We start from the raw sequence: 19,687 nt of genomic DNA, 5'->3' as shown, positions 1-19,687 counted from the left end.
GGATAGTTATCTGTGAAATGTAATTTCACTCCACCATTAACGTTTTATATGTGGAAAGGACTTACACATACTGGTGATTAAAAATGTTATTAGTTGTAATCTTTTCAACCGTTGGCTTTTTTCATATCCTGTTAGGGTTCACAAGTCATGGACAACGACGACGAAGATGAGGAGCTGCCCGAAATATACAGTGGGACGCCAACCATTGTCTTCAATACACGCCGTCACTTGCAGGTGTTAAATGTGTACTCAAACCCCTTCTATAACAAGTACAAATATCATCTTTGATTAATTTAATTCGGGAAATACTCACCAGTGAGGCTCATGTCAGTTTACAAAATGTTTTCAATAACAGACGTGATCAAATAATACAAAATCAGTCCATGCCCGTTCAACAGAAAACTGAAACTGAAAATCACGTTACAAATACTTGTGTCATTCTTTGATTGTGTCATTATTCTTACCTGTTTGTTACAATACTTACAAACCTTATGGATAGCAACTTCTATTATTTTGTGAGTGCGCTGTTTCTATGCAGGTTCTTGCACAGTTGTAAATTAGGTATTTAGAGTAATCACACAATCAATGTAGTAAAGCGACATAATAACTACTCACTAAATAATCATATTATCCAAGATATATGTTGCTGAATGAATAATTACGTTTACAAAATGTTCTAAACATTCTTTGATTTCTGAGAATGACTTCTCTGTCTGTTTCTATTTGAGGAGGAACTCGATGATCTAACAGAACATCAACAGCACAGTAGTGCGATTGTGGTGAACATCACTGATGAAGACACAGGAGTAGACCACCTGCAGCCAGACACAATGTATGTCCTTCCTGTACATATACTCACACCCCATTTATACAGTCTATGATCACTAACAGGGACTGAAATGAATTACAAATGTATTTATTTATTTCATCGAGTATTGCTGAATACGTATGTCCATTTCCTGTAATGTTGAAATAGACTGTAGATAGGTTTCCTAAACAGCGAATGATTCTTTATCATTAGCTATAAGTATAGCTTATCTCGTAAATGTCTCTATGAACTTGCAAATAGTATATGGTATCTGATTAGAAAATACGCAGCCGATTGATCTAAAATAGATAATTTAAATGAAAATGCTACCATTTTTTGCAATGTGTATAGTTTCAAGAAATCGTTCAATAAAGAACAGTCAGCTTTATACCTCTTTATAAAGGTTAAACAGGATATGTACACCATGCTGCCAACGAGTGCGTCTATACATGAATGGATCGCATATACTTAACAATAAATGTGTCCTTTTAGTGTTGCAGACATAAGTTTGACAAACATCCTTGAAAGACTGGCAGCCAAAACTAAAGAAGGAAGATCAAACATAGTGAATGTGTCTCGGTATGCTGTTCTGCAGGGAGCCACAAGGGCGTTTAGACGACACTCATTTGATCCAAGACACCGTCTGTCAGTCAAGTTTGTGGACGAGTGTGGTATCGATGAGGGAGGGCCATCGAGGGAATTCCTCCGGCTGCTTATGATAGACATAGCTAACCTACCGATTTTTTGCGGACCGGAGAATTCAAAAATGCTCGACCTTAACTACCCAGGTAAATGCAGATGCATTTGATCATCATCAGTTCTTCTTCTTTGTTTATACTTATAGCAATCATGTGCAATGGGTCCAACTATAACACCTACTTCTATGTTTTGTAAGTGAGTGAGTGAGTTCAGATTTAAAGTCACATCGGCAATATTTCAGCCATATCGTGACTAAAACTAGTTCTAAATTCATAATACATACATATCCTATATAAAACCCTGTCAACGAAGGACAGTAAAACCACTAGATTATCACAGATTGAGTTAAAACTAGCAAGCATATATCTTTCAAAGTACAAAATTATTTTTGTACAATACAATGTAAAAATAGGCTATAGATCACCAACGACCGAAGGTAGATCACCATACTAGGGACCATGGGCACTTACAGTGCCTTTGCTACCTGCATGGACCCTAGCTGGATTTACACTATCCCCTATGTTTTGTAAGGCTTTTGAAAAGACTTCACAGACGACGTCACAGAAGATAACCGTATTTTGTCGGAAGGAAGAAAGGAAATGTGTAATGTTATCTTAACCGCATGTGCCTCTGCTATGATAAGCATATGTACATTACTAGTGTGGTGCAGTTCTCTTCCAAGAGAGCCTGTAAATAACGCCTTCAGTTGGCCATTCTTGGTAAATACACGTTTCAAATGTTTCTTCATAATCTGAATATACTGAAATACTGCTAGGAAACAAAATGAGCTAAAAGATGATTATAAATGTTATTTTATACAACGTTATATTTCAGTAATCAGCTTTGACCCCTGCGTAGATTCGGTACGTGAGGTATAATTTGCTTAGCCCATGGTGAAGGGATAATGCTTGAAATATCATCTGTTTGAGCATCGTGTGTGTGTGTCGTGTTTTCTTGCTTTCTTGGGTTGCATGCTGTAGACACGCACATTCAGGTACATTTAACAGTCGAATTCCTTTTTAAAAATGTATAATAATCTCTCCTCACTTCCTTGCATTCTCTCACACATAATAGAGTCCAAACTAATACTTACTAATACATAAACAGGTATTTTGTATGACAATGTGCACATTCACACTGCTTAAATTCAAGATGCTGAAATGTTAATTCTTGAACTTTAAAGGAATTATGTGATAAGAATGTCATAGTTGGTATACTACTCATGGAGCAGTGGCTTTTGTTGTCAAAAATTTAAACACGTAAACACGTATACCGGAGTTGATGATGATTTTGGTACCGTTTGAAAGCTTGGAATCTCTAGTTTTCCAAAACCAATGTTGCCAGACTTGAAAGTGTCAGACAACATGTCATTTTTAGGTGTTTCCACGGTAACCATGCTATTTTTCAGAGAACATGACTGCTATATATACAGGAATATATCTTCACTATGAATAGTGATTATATAATTTTCCACGCACTGCTCCACCGAACCCATTCGAAGTTTTACCTCGCATCTTTCTGAACTTCTGAGTATTGTAATAGTACAGCACCATGTGTTTCGTGTCAAGACACCTCACACACTCAGCTTTCTGACAAAATATATTTCAGACCAGCAATTGTTAGGACAGGTGGGATTGAGGAAGTTTCCATGGTTAACAAGCATGTTTAATTATATCACAGAATGCATCATAGTAATAGTAATAGTCCGCTTATATGGATCTCATTTCCAGGCACATTGCCTGCTCACGGCGATACGTACATTACTATCCCCGGTCATAGGACACTATCGTACTTTCCCATACTCCCTGGGCTTCACACAGCCATGCTGCCCGTTAGGCGCAATGAACTAAACACTCACAATGGCAGCACACCCTGACGGGTACGCATTTTACAGCTGAGTGAACTGAGACAATCATGCTTTTATGTAACTAAATTATAAGAATGATATTGTTTCAGTACTGTTTCCCTGGGAATACAAGTGCATAAATACCAGTGCATTAACACCTTCAAGGTCAAAGGCCAAGGTCACATTCATCAGTTGTGTAGCAAATTTGGGCTAAAATTCACTGTTTCCTCATATATTGTTGGTATGTCAACACAAATAACACCAACTACATTCTGAACTCATATATGAAATTAAACGTTGCCAATATAAACAGTGTCACGGAATATTTAGGGGGCGCCACCGTGGCAAATGTCACTGTAAATATTCTATATTTGAATACATCAAAGATAACATTAACATTTTGCTTTATGCATGTGTTTCAGTGATTGCTTGTGTAACATACAACTAAACTGTTTACAAACAGGTCAATGAAAATTGTTTAACTGTCAAGGTTAAGTTCAAGGTCAGATGAACATGCTTGATATTTTCAAAACACGCCAAATTCATCAATTTTGCAGTAAATTTATTTATTTTTTGCATATTTTCATACTTATTTTGGTTTGCAAACAGAAATTTTAGACACACATTATCAATTTAGATACCATATTCCGATGTTGCAAAGATATGCAAATATGGAAAATGCTGTATAGTACTACTTGAAGGGGTTGGGGAGGGAAGGAACCATTTCCATGGTAATTTATGGATAACTTTCAATGACTTTCCAAGTATTGTAATAAATCAAAGACAATCTTAAAATTTTCGTTTCTATACAGGTTTTAGTGATATATATATAGATAGATAGATACACACACACACACACACACACACACATAAGTGATTGCATACACGTACAAAGGTAAGGGTAGCATCACCAACCTTCGATTACATGTTTTGTAGAGCATACCATTGCAATATGTTAATATGTACAAAACATTGTTTTTTTAACATGTATATGTCAGTATATGTTCTTGATATTGCGATTTATCCAAAAACTGCCAGTGTCCAGATGACGTAATTAGGGAGGCGTTATAATCCACTGCCAGAAATAGGACATACGGAAATTGCACTGACCGAATTGGTACAACTACCATCACTAATTAGGACTAATTGGTCTGCGTAAAAATGGAATTGGGTTAATTAATCCTTAATTAATCCATTGCTACCTACCTGATCAATTTGCTGTGTGGGCAGGTTAATCTTTTGCCCATTTATTATGAACGCAGTGTGTTTGTATTTGGACAGCATATAGTGTACATGGTTATGAACACACTCTGTTCTGTATTTTAAGTACATTACACTGGGCGTCAGGAAATGTTTCGTTTTTGTATGTTAATCGAATTTCTTAGTCTTGTTTGTTAGAATTGTTAGTCAGTATTTTGGTCACACATAAGCATTATGATGGCATAGAGAAATGAGAGAAGGTGGCGGGTTCGATCCCCGACCGCGTCATACCAAAAGACGTTAAAATATGGTACTAATTGGTCCCTGCCTGGCGCTCGGCATTAATGAGTACAACAAGGACTAGTCGGCTCGGAGTCAGTATAATGTGTCTGAGTGGGGTATTCATGCTTTAGCCTAGTGGTTAAAGCGTTGGCTCGTCACGCCGAAGACCCGGGTTCGAATCCCCACATGGGAACAATGTGTGAAGCCCATTTCTGGTGTCCCCCTCCGTGATGTTGCTGGAATATTGCTAAAAGCGGCGTAAAACCAAACTCAGTCAGTCAGTATTCGTGCTTCATTCTGGCTCCATCCACATTATATCAGTAAATGTTTTGATTTAGTAATGTATTACTGTGGTGCTTGTGTGTCAAGAATGTATGCGTGCCTTTTCATACGTCCAAGTGTATCATAGTACAAGAGGTGCACCGGGACACCCGTGCATGTTTCAGGAGATTTCTCATTGACTGCATGCATGATTAATCGATTATATTCTTCCACTTGTAATTTGGAAAAATATGTGATTTCTTCAACATCTCGTGAACCAGTTCATTTTTCAATTTTGCCAAACATACTACTGATAACAAGTACTGTTCTGTAACTGCATTTGTGTTGCCGAATACACTTTCAGCTTTGCAAGATCGGACATACGAACTTGTTGGACAGATGATTGCATACTCTATTGTGCACGGTGGACCACTACCCAATTTCCTCCATCCACTTCTGTATGATGCCATGGTCCATGGCATAGACAGCGTTCAGCCAACAACAGACCACATTATGGACCACGAATACAGGGATCAAGTGGTGAAGGTAAGGGTGCACAACCGATCAGTGAATAGACAACCTAACTAAAAGCTAATCACACGTATTTTACTATTAGTTCAGTAAGTTTATTTCGTCTGGTATACACGGGAATACAAGTACATTAATAATCTGCTGTCTGTTATCTCGTTAAAAATATGCTCAGTGAACTAAGCGCTATTCCAAAACATTCCAAGAATATTGTAAAGTGTACATTTCAAGATTCATTCATTTCATTATTAGTTTAACAATGGAATTTAGTTACGTTGATTGAAATGATCAGTATTTGATATAAAGCACTATCGTGTAGTGAAATCTGTATGCTGTATGTAAAGTAAACAACTACGTGTGCGATTGGGCACAAACCTGTAACTTTTTTGAAAGTAAATATTGATAATAATGAATTGCATGAACTCATAATGAATAGCTTCACAAGAGAGTGAGCCATGGATTCATGTCTTTCGAGGACGCTGTTTAAATGACTCGTTCGTTTGCACATATGCAAATATCCGCTATATATTACACTGGAATGACAACGCAAGTTATCTATTTCTTCTTTTATCAGTTATCTCAGGGCGAGGATTACACGGCCTTTGAAGACCTTATTCAGATATCAGGCTGTCTGTCCATGGTCCATACGCTGAGCAGGCGACAAGAAATGTGCACGGCCATAACAAAATTCATTGTGTTCGGACGTGCACACCAAGGTTTTGAGCAGTAAGTGTAAACATCAAGTGCGTATTTATTCGAGATTTACAATGTTTCTGTTTATTTCTTATGTAAATGCTCAGGAACATCGAATACATACACTTGTGCAGAATAGACAGCACACACTGTAGCCATCCATGGACATACCTTAAACAAAAGGACAGTGACTGAATATTGTTTTACGCGGCGTTAAATAATATTCACCCACCGTCCTTATTACTAAAGTCAACAGTGCATTCACTTAACACATCTTGTATCTCGTACCAAATGTAGTGACATTGCACTGTAGTACAGATGAACACCTTGATAAGATACTGAACATTCAATTCTGTGTGTCTTAGATTCTGCAGAGGACTTGAAACCCTTGGCATATTAGGAGCGCTAAGACATCATGGACTACGCATGAAGGAAGTTTTTGTACATGAAGAAAGGCTTCTGGATTCTACAACCATCGAACTATTGTTCGAAACATATTTAGCAGAGGCCAACTCCAACCGCCGTCGCCAAGAAGAGATTGTTCTTTCCAACTGGAGAGATTTTCTTCTTGATTTGGAAGGTACAATCAATGTGATAATTGTTTTATTTAAATGAATACACCGTGCATTAGTATTTGTTACGAAGGTAGATCATATAGCTTTGGATAATGATATCATAATTTACATCAGTGATCATTTCTCAGTAAATCACAGACTCAATCCAAAGGTATCCCACAACTGATAAGGATACTCTAGTTCATGTATTTAATGCACAATGTATTTAATATATCTCATCATCAGGATCAATCATTTCGTTTCCTTTCTATTCTTAAATGCTTCAAGCATACGGAATATTGCAAACGTTTCAATAACGGTTTTAATAGGTGTTAAAAATTAATATATAACCAATGTATTCCTGAGTATACGGTAAACTACGGTTAGAACGAATGCAAACGTCAAGTACATTTAGTTCGTCATAACCGTAGTTTGTTATATACATTTCGACTATAATATAACGTATGTTGGTTTATACGTCGTGTTAGTAACAAGCGTAGTGCACTTTATGTCCATTTCAGAAGGTACGGAAGTCCCCACACTCAAAGACCTCTTGGTGTTTGTGACCGGGGCTGACGGAATCCCGCCTCTTGGATTCGACCCCTCTCCACGCCTGCTGTTTCACACGGCAGAAATTGAATCACCTGAAGACAAGAAGAATTTCCCTTTTGCAAACACATGTGCAAACAGTTTGTCGCTCCCTATGTTAGTTGACTATGAGCTTTTCAAAAAGAACATGGTCGCTGCCATACAAATCAAACTTTTTACAACTGAGTAGAACTGTGACATAAATAACAATGTACAACGAATGACTGCCCAATGTTTCTGTTGTTAATATGTTCATGTTTTGTCTTCATACCATGCATATTGACTGTGAGTCAGTTTGATTGCATCCTTTTGTTTTAGCTTGGATTAGACGTGAAGTTATTACGTCTTGTTATTAGGCAGAGTTAGACGAATGTTTGGCTGCACTATGTATTCCACTGGTGACTCAAAAGGCCATCAAGTACTGTAGGGGCCGAGCGCTGCCACACAAATCAAACTTTTTACAACTGAGTAGAACTGTGACATAAATAACAATGTACAACGAATGACTGCCCAATGTTTCTGTTGTTAATATGTTCATGTTTTGTCTTCATACCATGCATATTGACTGTGAGTCAGTTTGATTGCATCCTTTTGTTTTAGCTTGGATTAGACGTGAAGTTATTACGTCTTGTTATTAGGCAGAGTTAGACGAATGTTTGGCTGCACTATGTATTCCACTGGTGACTCAAAAGGCCATCAAGTACTGTAGGGGCCGAGCGCTGCCACACAAATCAAACTTTTTACAACTGAGTAGAACTGTGACATAAATAACAATGTACAACGAATGACTGCCCAATGTTTCTGTTAATATGTTCATGTTTTGTCTTCATACCATGCATATTGACTGTGAGTCAGTTTGATTGCATCCTTTTGTTTTAGCTTGGATTAGACGTGAAGTTATTACGTCTTGTTATTAGGCAGAGTTAGACGAATGTTTGGCTGCACTATGTATTCCACTGGTGACTCAAAAGGCCATCAAGTACTGTAGGGGCCGAGCGCTGCCACACAAATCAAACTTTTTACAACTGAGTAGAACTGTGACATAAATAACAATGTACAACGAATGACTGCCCAATGTTTCTGTTGTTAATATGTTCATGTTTTGTCTTCATACCATGCATATTGACTGTGAGTCAGTTTGATTGCATCCTTTTGTTTTAGCTTGGATTAGACGTGAAGTTATTACGTCTTGTTATTAGGCAGAGTTAGACGAATGTTTGGCTGCACTATGTATTCCACTGGTGACTCAAAGGCCATCAAGTACTGTAGGGGCCGAGCGCTGCCACACAAATCAAACTTTTACAACTGAGTAGAACTGTGACATAAATAACAATGTACAACGAATGACTGCCCAATGTTTCTGTTAATATGTTCATGTTTTGTCTTCATACCATGCATATTGACTGTGAGTCAGTTTGATTGCATCCTTTTGTTTTAGCTTGGATTAGACGTGAAGTTATTACGTCTTGTTATTAGGCAGAGTTAGACGAATGTTTGGCTGCACTATGTATTCCACTGGTGACTCAAAAGGCCATCAAGTACTGTAGGGGTAAAGCGGAGCAGAAAATCAAACTTTTTACAACTGTGGAACTTGTTAAACGGCTTCAACGTATGACAACGAATGACTGCCCAATGTTTCTGTTGTTAATATGCACATCAACAACGTACAGTGAGATACAGGCGGGTGTTGATGGTCCTCCAGGCTCACCATCTACATTCTTAACAGTTAGGGCTCTCAAGGAACACGACTTGTTTTACTCTTTGTTTATCATAATGATCATACACCGCAGTGCTGCTTCTTATGCTTGTTGTGGTCTTCGTCGTATTGGTGGGTCCAAGCTAAAACATGAAAGATTTCCTACTAATTTCACTGTATTTACACCCAGAAGTTACAGAATGAATCTTACTAAGCACAATAAAGTATACTCGGATTTGGATAAAATACATTTCCTTTGGCTTTAGTTGGGACAAACATACATTACCCATGCTCATGTAATGGCACGTGTTTAAGTTAGAAAAAACATGTTAATAACTTCATGACAGGTTCTTACATTGTTTCTGCAAGAATAAAAACATCCCAAACACCAACACAAATTCATATTCGTCCAAAAACAAACAAACATGGGGATACTGTTCACAAATAACAGTCAAAAGAAACACAGGTAACACCGTTTTAGGCTAAGCCTTGTTCCTTACCTTGATATAACTGCACATTTTCAGACTTACATTTAAGTATATTATATAACTGTAACATATACATATGTTGCTTACTGCATGAAATTATGCTTACAAAATTTGTAAACACACAAAAATTGGGTACTTCATTTCATCCATCGCCGCTCTCACCCTTAGAGTTACCTCCCTTCTGCTGGGCATAAAAATGTGGATGGCAATTGAGTCTTTCGGTTACACGTATTATTTCAAACTTTGACAATCGAGTTACATTTGCATTTCTTTTGCTGTTCATTTATAAGCTACTGTATCATGTGACATGAAAGATAAATCCAAATGACTAGAAATCATGATCAGACAACTTTTATATTATTAAGTTGATAATACGGGAAGTGCAAGGTGTGGTGATGGTACTGGATAGGATGATGCATGCAACTTTGTGAGATTGGATGAAGTTATTGAGTGTGGTATGGTGTATGTAAGTGATCGATTATACAGTATCAGACTGTTTTAGTGCTAGCCACCTATGATGGAAGTGACCATGAAAAGATAAGCATTTTTACACACTGCCTCCTACCATTCATTTCAGCGCATTGATTACACAATATCATAATTTAATTGGTTGGTAACAGTAAGTTAATTAACAGGCACTTCGAATACAGTCGTTAAAACATATGTAATCCCATTAGTAACTTCAAAAATAAAATATCCGTTATTTCACGATACAACTATTGCATGCATATAATTAGCATGCTAAAGGATCACACGTGTGTTGGATATTCTCTAAAGGTCAACCCATACAAAACCACTCCTGGACAAGAACAGCTTTATTCAGAAACTGCGAACGTTTTAACATTCATTCGAGCATGGTGACGAGCCATGCAAATAGGTCCATGGCATCCGGTGGTTCACTGGGCTTTGTCTTGCCGTTGTGTTGAAGAAGCGTTTCACGCACCCTCAAAGTCTGCTTCACACCCAGAAGGACGAGACGCTCTGCACATCATTTTCAATGAATGAATATCTGGTGGATCTACTTCTGTCTTGTAATCTACAGTTCCTGTTTTTCAAAATGGCATTCAATAGACATTGTGATTAATATTGCAACACGTATCTTATTCGGTTACACACTCATTCAATTATGCAATTGCTTAGAATTACCTGCAGAGAGGTATACGTTCATTAGCAAACGTGACTGCCAAAGCATTAAAGAACTGACTTTCAATGTGTGGATTTATTGGAGTATTTATCTTAATATAGTGCTGCCCAAGCTATATGAACATCGGAACTAATACGACCTAATACATTGTACTAGTGTTTTCTCTGCCAACCTTCGGACTCGATTCTTATATTTTCTTCATTCAAACTATATATTTGATGCTAACGTAACACATACTTGTAATGTGCATGCACTGAACTTTGAAACAAGTTGCATACACTTTAGAAAACCTATGGTATCAAAACAAAACTCTTATACCTATTAAAAAGCGTGAAAACTAACACTAATATACATACCATGTGTCGCCGGCAGAAAATACAGAATATCAGGCTTTCCGCTTGAGTTTTCCGCTGTGCGTCTTACTGTGTGTTGATTCCACTCTGTTGCAATTTTGTCCAGTTCACACTGAATAAGCTCAGTGAAGCAGAACCTGAGGCATTCTCTGTCAAAGGAAAGAGGATATATTATGCCTTCTCTCATATTAGTAGTTGCGCAGCGAAGAGCGCAAGTGTTTCTTTGTTTTACATCGGCATGAGATAAGCAGTGTGATTCACATGGAAATGCACATATGCATCAACTTTCCGTGAAATTGACGTTTACTTGATTGATTAAAATTTGGTCTTAAGCGCAAACTACTGCTTTGCAACCCAGTAATACCACGAGACAATTTAACCTCTACATTCTGCAATTTTTCATAATGGACCAGTGGCCGTAAAATTACAGTTTCATCATAAAACATTATCCACACTGTGACGTGATAGGTGGTTCACTTCACTGATATGTACCATGTTTACTTCATCTTCTGTGAGCATTAAAAGTGAAAGTAACAACTGAACACTTTACTTAACTGTCTTTTACACACGAGTAGCTAACTGTTTAGTCATTATATACAATATTACTTTCATATTATTAACATACTTTTTAATACGTAAGTTATATGAAAATACAAATATTTACATAAACATACATGTGAAGCGTGTTGTCTGTTGACACTATACCCTGCGATTCCATGTCCTTGAAGAGATTTATCCAAAAATCACCTCCACCTTGTCGCATGGACAGCCACCATCTTTCTATTCTCTGTAAAAATATAGAAAAATATAAATCGGGAATCTGATGTGAAATAATAATGACAAATTTACCCAAAATTATTTATCATGCTTCAAAGCTCAAATTTGATGAATGCATGCATGCTTGTTGTACATTATGTATGTATGTATGTATGTATGTATGTATGTATGTATGTATGTATGTATGTATGTATGTATGTATGTATGTATGTATGTGTATGTATATATGTATGTATGTATGTATGTATGTGTGTGTGTGTGTGTGTGTGTGTGTGTGTGTGTGTGTGTGTGTGTGTGTGTGTGTGTGTGTCTTCAAATAGACATATTAATATTAATATTCATATACTCGCAAGGGCAGGTGCAAACTTCGGAATCTATTTTAATCAGAAGGGGAATATTTCAGGGGGATTTCTTTAGTCCTTTGCTTTTTTGTTTGTCTTTAAATCCTTTGAACTTTCTGCTCAATAAAGAGGAGGGTTACCATCCTGGACCTCCTCAGCACAGATCCCCAACACCTTTTACTCATCTCCTTTACATGGATGATATCGAGCCAAAAGGAGATACCAATTTGAAAGAGCAGGTTCTCCTTGTCGAGTGCTTTTCTAATGATATTGGCATGACATTTGGACTCGACAAATGTAATACTCTTCATATGAAACGTGGCAAGGTAACTAATGATGGCTCGGTGAAGTTACAAGGGGAGTTATTGAGCATCTTGTGGAAGATCAGGCCTACACCTATCTTGGAATGCAAGTTCGAGACAAGCTCCAGAATGCCCAGATTCAAGACAAACTTCGGGTCGAGTACAAATCTCGTTTAAAGAAAATCTGGAGCTCAGAGCTAAATGCTCGAAACAAGGTCAAAGCCACCAATACTTTTGCTGTGCCAGTCCTCTCTATTCCTTTGGAGTAGTTGATTGGACAAAACAAGACATCCAGAGTCTTGACCGCCTGACCAGAAGGATCATGTGTGATAACAGAGCCCACCATCCTCGTTCCTCTCTTAACCGTTTATACATGCCAATCAATTCTGGAGGTCGGGGTTTGATTTATGTGGAGGCTCTTCATGATAGAAGTTTATTGTGTACTTTTGCACATATTTATTTATTAGATGATCCTCTGGTGATGCATGTGAAGACTCATGATGAAAGCAAGGAATTCCTCAGCTATCTTAAGCGTGCCAAGGTTGTTGGACAGAATCTGAAATTTGAGGTAGATTTTGTTAATGGCGATGTACTGCTGGACGGTACAGCAATGGGAGTAGACCAGGTGAAGTCCTTCACCAAGTCTGCCTAGAGTCGGTCTTTTGTGGAGAAGCTTTCTGAGAAGCCATTGCATCGTGTGTACATGCAGTGTGTTGAACAGAATAGCAATTCCACCGACTCCTTCGCCTGGATGAAGTCGGCTGGTCTTAAATATGAAAATGAGGGCTTCCTTTTTGCTGCTCAGGACCAGTCACTCCCCACTCGCAATCGCCTGGATGTGATTCTTAAACAAAATATCAATATGAAATGTCGACTTTGCAATGAATTCACGGAGACTGTCCAACACCTTGTCAGTGGATACCCTTCCTTGGCACAAACAGCATATCTTAAACGACATGATGGCATGGCTCGTTGCTTTGACTCCGAGGTCCATCCATGGTAAGACCCTAAACATGTCCAGGGCGTGATGGAAAATGATGCTTTCAAACTTCTGCGGAATAGGCCCATATACAGCCTCAGAAGAATTCCTGCCAACAAACCTGATCTTGTCATTTTTGATAAAGCCAATGAATTTATTTATGTCATTGAATTTTCTGTCCCGTTTGACACCAGTGTGATTGGCAAGATTAAGGAAAAGCATGATAAATATGCGGACCTCGCCTTTGAAATGTCTCGCTTGCATCCTAAGTACACTGTCGTCAGGCTCCCCATTGTTCTCGGTGCCCTTGGTTTGGTACCTGCTGATCTCTTGGCGCAGATCAGGAGAGTGCCCGGATTCTCCACCGGGAGCACAACCCTTCTGACACTCTGGATAATGCAGAAGGCTGCAGTGTTGGGGAGCCTTCATATTCTCCGGAAAGTTCTTGGTGGGTTCGACTAGGCAGCGTTTCCTGGGAGAAGTCCCATTCGCTGTCTGGGCTGCGTGTAGAGGGGGCAAGGGCCCTGAGCTGATGATGAGCCTTACCAGCATGACTGTGCGAGGATCACCCGAACCCTCTCTGCTGCATACTATCTTTAATCTGTAAAACATAATTAATAGGAAATATAGCCAATGGGAAGAAATATTGTGGCTATGAAACGTTTGTGAACGAAAATATCGTAAACAAGCTATAAAGACGAAATGCAGTTTTAATCTACGTACACAATGCACATTGTAATATCTTTAATGGTTGACAGCTTACAAATGTTCTTGTACCATGTTGTAGAATCCATGGATAAATGTATGTGCTCAAGCGTGTTGTTTTGTTTCTGACATTTGGTTGTTTTTTTTGCTGAATGTTACTTCTCCAATATAGACATTTAGTTAACGATTATCGATGTATATAGACAGACAGCCCTAATTAGAACAAAGACATGTGTTGAAGACAAACATCATATGGAACAAGTGAAACATGACACAAAACCAAATCCGATCGTTTGCACGTGCTGCAAATAGTAGCGCCAAACACTGACCTAAGGTTCTATTCTCTATTTTGACACTTTCAAGGAAGATCGACTTATGTCTGTGGTGCAATTATTCAATCCGTTTATCATAGAACTATGCTATATTTTATTTCATTCATTGTTTCGTCATAAACTGTCTATTTAACTATCGTGTGCACTCGTATACGGGCTGTGTAATGTTTCAAACTGTCAGCGTACAGTACACTGTGTGTCGGTATGTCATCAGCAGACTCTAACATGTACCAAGAAATTCAGAATATGGCCCTTCGATTCCGTTCATGGCGTCAAAAGTCACTAGCAATAGAGCTCAAAAGGCGAATGCTATGGATTCAAAATTGTAATCATTTAATGAAATACGAGTTCCTTGTCAAGTGATCAGAAATGATGTACAAGCATCATGTTTTGCGCAATGCCCACCTCCAGCAGCCTCAGAATGTCACGAGGGCGACACGCCCAGATATTTCCCCTTCTGAACACATTTGGGACATGATCGGGAGAGTGCGTTAACGCACATAGACCGTTCTTACAGTTCGGGGACATTTTAAAATATTCCCTAGAAGCTTCTACTTACTTTAGAGCGAATGTTTGGTTTATATACTTTGGCATACCTGTGACCGGTGCGTGCAACAAAGCATGAACGTACGGATTATATTGCTATTATCATCCCTACTAGATGTACAAACGTATATACGTTGATTAATTAACAATTCACTGACTTGAGATAACGAAAAAGTATCAGAGGCAAGTGGACTGCTATCCTAGCTACATACTCAATGAAGTTCTTTTATGCTCAGACAAAATACTCTTGTCTTGTTTTGAAGGAATATGTTTCCAATTTGTGAAGACTGAAAATGCTTAAATGATCCTATGTAATTACTTTAAATGAGTTTAAACTGACCTGATTTCGGTGCGAACTCCCATACATAAAACTGTTTTCTGCAGCCATGTCATCAGTGTGCTCCCACCTCATAGCTTTTTGGAGATCCTCAATAAAGACATTTTCACTGCCTCGGTCAGCTCTTATGCATCGTGGAACGCCTATTCGTAAACAAAAAAAACAATCAATAGATAATATCAAGTATTTGCAAAGTACGCAGAAAGAAAACACGTATAAATAAATAAAGGAATATTCACATACCTCCAATACTTTCAACATATTCCATGAAGAAACGGGCGACAGTGTATGGGTGGTTGTTGCTCCTCCCCACTTTTAGCCATAGTATTCTTCTCGAATAGCTGAAAATAACACCTTCTTGAAACACTGCATCCTTAAGTTTGTGTTACTTTAGAATTAAATATATTTTTTATTGACTCTTGTCGGTGCATACGTGAGTTAGTATGGGTTTGCGCCGCTTTTAGCAATATTACAGTATGTCACGGCGGAGGACACCAGAAATGGGCTTCACACATTGTACCCATGTGGGAAATAGAACACGGGTCGTCAGCGTGACGAGAGCACACCTTAACCATTGGGCTATCTAACCGCACCGTTAGTGCATAAGCATTAACAGTATAAAGCATTGGAAATCACTTTATAGATTCTGGTAACGTTTCTTTTTTACTTTGAACATGTAAGTAATTAAGACAAGAATTCTGAACAGAGACTTAAACCAAACCATGGACCAAACACTTATTAATGGCAACCATTCACCATTTAATCAAATTTGTAAACAAAACAAATACAACTGAAATACGGAGTGGGCCGTAACTATAAACGCATATCACACAGTACTTCTGAAAATTAACGTGCGTGAACACATACATAATAGAGACTGTAGGAAGACAACTGTTTCCCTGAATATTTAGGATGTTCGCCATGATTGTTTGTGATTATATTATTGTAGAAAGTTAAATGGAATATATATTTATTCTTCCAATGACTTGAATTCACCCTTTGTAAACTTTTCTCCTATTTCTAATGAAAATAAAACAGGGTTCAAATAAACAATACTGCATCATTCAGAACAATGTTTGGTTTAAAACTCACCCACATATTGCACCATGGATAGCAAACCCAAATGGTTTCAGTTTGTCGTAGCCATCGATGTGTATGAGATAATTTGGCCCTTTGTTGTGATATAAACGCCGTGTAAAGCGGCGAGATCTTCGAACTGCAACCCTGTCGGGGTCCATGACCCTTAAAAGCTTCATAACGTAGTCCCTAGATGATACAAGAACATAATATGATTACAACTTGCTGGGTAAAATAAAATGAATAAGTAAACATTACGTTGCTCAAAATGCTGGTATAGTCATAATACCCGTTACAACAACGGAGAAGATAATCACGAGAATTAAGTATGCATTTACGTTTTAATAGTCAGTAAAACGAATATTCTCTCCCTCCTCCCCTTCCCCTTATCCTTTCCTCCCTACCTACCTACCTAGGAACCCTCAAACCGTGCACATTACGCAAACGTTCCGTCATGCTCCTGTAGCCAAGACAACAACCACTTCCTTGTAACTCACTCTGAAAGATCATAAAATCACGTTTCAACTTGATGCTATTTCATGATATCGATTAATATAATTGTAGTGATTGTTCTAAATAGGCAAACATATATGATTAGGTTATGTTGTAGATACGTTACCTGAACGGCATGTATTACTCTCTGATGATCAATAACTTCCTTGTGTCGACGAAGTCCAAGTGTTCTCAGTCTTCGTTTCAGTGTTCTTACACTAAACAGACAAGATATCTCTTACAGAGTATTTTGAAATATAATACGAAAAATAGCAGGACACATTTTGGAACATTTCTTCGTTGTTCTCATGAACTGCCTTTGTGGGATATGTTTAGATTAGTGATGAACACCTGTTCACTTCGCAACAAAAGTTATCTAGATACTTTCAATTGCTTTGCTGTACAGATAAACAAAGTTTACATAGAGTGCCATGAGCAAACATTTTGTCCAAGTAGCTCTCTTACTATTAACTGCTAGCCGATTGAAATTAAAACAAAGATCAATAGATGAACTACACATACCTTATATGAATATTGTCATTGTGACAAAGAAGAGAGCATATTTCATGGTTAGTGTAGCCAGCTTGAAAATATTCCGTGATGACTTCTTTCCCTGAAAAGTAGACAATAAGGGTTCTACATACAACTATCAAATATTTATGGAAAATAGAATACAATTTGTAGCTTCTATATTCAACAACATGGAAAAAAATATATTATTGTTTATTAGTAATAATAACCACAAGACTTACCTTCTACGCGTTGGTTCATTATTGCAAATGGCGACTATGCTTCCGATTTCTAGTCAATCATGCGCATACAGGACTGATAATGAATTGTGGGTAATATCGCTTTCTCGCTCTATCGCTTTCTCGCTCTATCGCTTTCTCGCTCTATCGCTTTCTCGCTCTATCGCTTTCTCGCTCTATCGCTTTCTCGCTTTATCGCTTTCTCGCTTTCTCGCTCTATCGCTTTCTCGCTCTATCGCTTTCTCGCCTTGGTATATAAGCTTTCTACCGCTCTATCGCTTTCTCGCCTTGGTATATTTCCGCTTATCGCTTTCGCTCTATCGCTTTGCTCGCTTTCGCGTAATGGTATCGCTTTCTCGTCTCGTGCTATCGCTTTCTCGTCTCGTGTTATCGCTTTCTCGTCTCGCGTTATCGCTTTCTCGTCTCGCGCTATCGCTTTCTCGTCTCGCGTTATCGCTTTCTCGTCTCGTGCTATCGCTTTCTCGTCTCGCGTTATCGCTTTCTCGTCTCGTGATATCGCTTTCTCGCTTTCTCGCCTCCGAATTTTAAGGCGAGAAAGCGATGGCCCTAATCAGCCACCATAAATTTCACCTCACCTCACCTAAATCAAAGTGAACGAATCTGGTACTTCCTGTATTTTTCGCTGCGCATTTATTAACGGAAGTAAATTGCTAAACTATCTATAGTCAGACATGATAGTTTTTTGTTACTACCATCGTTACAGCCCTAGTATTTAGCATTATATTCATCAGTTATCAATGGGGTAGTAGAAACGGGAAAGGAGTGGGGAGGGGGTTTGTACAAAGCGTTAATGCATCAATACTTCTCCACATAAGCGGCGCATTTGCTGAACATGAGCAAACTATCTATTCCAAGCACATTCATGTCACTATGTTTGAATGCGTCACAAATACCATAAGAGAGTAAAAGCAGAACCTACAAACCTTCCACCCCAATGTGAATTACATTTTAACAATCGCTAAACGACTCAAATTGTCAACCTTTTTCTCCTACTCACATCTGTCAACAGAACTGTCAAGGTGTTGTAGGGAAGCCATTAAGCTGTTCGCCTACTGGAAATTATGTCCGACTGTATAACCATGTTTTGCTTAGCCACAGCCTTATCGGTAGAATCTTAATGGGGTCATGTGAACCTTGATGTCAAAGGCCTCATCATTTCTAAAACTAAAACAATGTACACCGTGTATTTCACACCGTCCCAATTCCTGTGATCATCGTGTTTGGGCATTCATAGTATAAACATATACCCTTTAAATATATTTCCTATATTCCCTCACAGATACCTAAGTTTCAAAAGTCTGAAAACATTTGAAAACTTACAAATTGATACATGTTTCTCCGACCAAGGCAATATCCATATTTCTAAAACTAGTAAACATAGAAAAAATAAGATTTTTTTGCGTTATGTATGAAGCAAATAGCAACCTCTAAATAGATGCGGTGAAGAATAGCAATAAAAGTGTACTTGTTTGAAACATATAGTTGGGAACAATGACATACAGGTCTTCTTGTTATATTTTGTTGCAGATGGAAGAAATACTTACAAGTCTTGGTTTAGAGGAACATCTTGCTCTTTTCGAAGCAAATAAGGTAACGTTTATAAATATGCTATGTCAAAAAAGGGCACACTGTGAATAATCAAGACATATCTTCTGATCCATAATATTGGCAAATTGAAATGATATCATCGTATCTGCTGGACAGAGGGCGATTAAATCTAAAAGGTTCTGATTGAAGGTGGCATGTCATGGTGGCACACTGGACTGTTGAAGGGCTCAGGGTCAATTTGGAAACTTGCATTTTGCAGCAAGCGTCACATATGTCGCTTAAAACCACATTTGCACTAATTCTTGGAGGCATAACTCTGGGGAGTCGCCCAGTGTCACCAT

At 38.2% G+C, this 19,687-nt stretch overlaps 2 protein-coding genes and 1 long non-coding RNA gene across 4 annotated transcripts in view; 1 reads left to right on the top strand and 2 right to left on the bottom strand.

The window, feature by feature from the left end:
- LOC124291519 (ankyrin repeat and KH domain-containing protein mask-like) overlaps window positions 1-19,687 on the bottom strand; it is a 139,173-nt gene that overhangs the window by 57,163 nt on the left and 62,323 nt on the right. The gene's annotated exons all lie outside the window — the stretch shown is intronic.
- LOC124291522 lies at window positions 1,458-5,944 on the top strand. The gene is made up of 3 exons (XR_006902230.1): window positions 1,458-1,596; window positions 2,342-2,370; window positions 5,461-5,944. It is a non-coding gene; the product is annotated as an uncharacterized LOC124291522 (long non-coding RNA).
- On the bottom strand, window positions 10,444-17,688 carry LOC124291520. Its single transcript, XM_046728523.1, has 8 exons — window positions 17,551-17,688; window positions 16,949-17,034; window positions 16,552-16,725; window positions 15,703-15,800; window positions 15,463-15,602; window positions 11,815-11,927; window positions 11,144-11,289; window positions 10,444-10,688 (listed from the first exon to the last, which is right to left on the bottom strand). Exons 2-8 carry the CDS (start codon window positions 16,990-16,992, stop codon window positions 10,579-10,581), a joined length of 825 nt encoding a protein of 274 aa, XP_046584479.1. The 5' UTR covers window positions 16,993-17,034; window positions 17,551-17,688; the 3' UTR covers window positions 10,444-10,578.

Source organism: Haliotis rubra, unplaced genomic scaffold (assembly GCF_003918875.1).
Source record: "Haliotis rubra isolate DU_JTF1 unplaced genomic scaffold, ASM391887v1 Scf494, whole genome shotgun sequence".
In the NCBI taxonomy this organism is placed as follows: Eukaryota; Metazoa; Mollusca; class Gastropoda; order Lepetellida; family Haliotidae; genus Haliotis; species Haliotis rubra.
The sequence above is the reverse complement of the archived record's forward strand: the minus strand, read 5'-3'. Positions and strand labels throughout refer to the sequence as shown.

Bases quoted from the DNA above. Each gene is read 5' to 3' on its own strand.
- LOC124291520 (XM_046728523.1), bottom strand. From the start codon at position 16,992: ATGACGGAACGTTTGCGTAATGTGCACGGTTTGAGGGTTCCTAG. The intron at 15,603-15,702 runs GTATGTGAATAT...GTTTACGAATAG, and splicing joins ATATGTTGAAAGTATTGGAG to GCGTTCCACGATGCATAAGA. The intron at 11,928-15,462 runs GTCAGTTTAAAC...ATATTTTTACAG, and splicing joins GGAGTTCGCACCGAAATCAG to AGAATAGAAAGATGGTGGCT.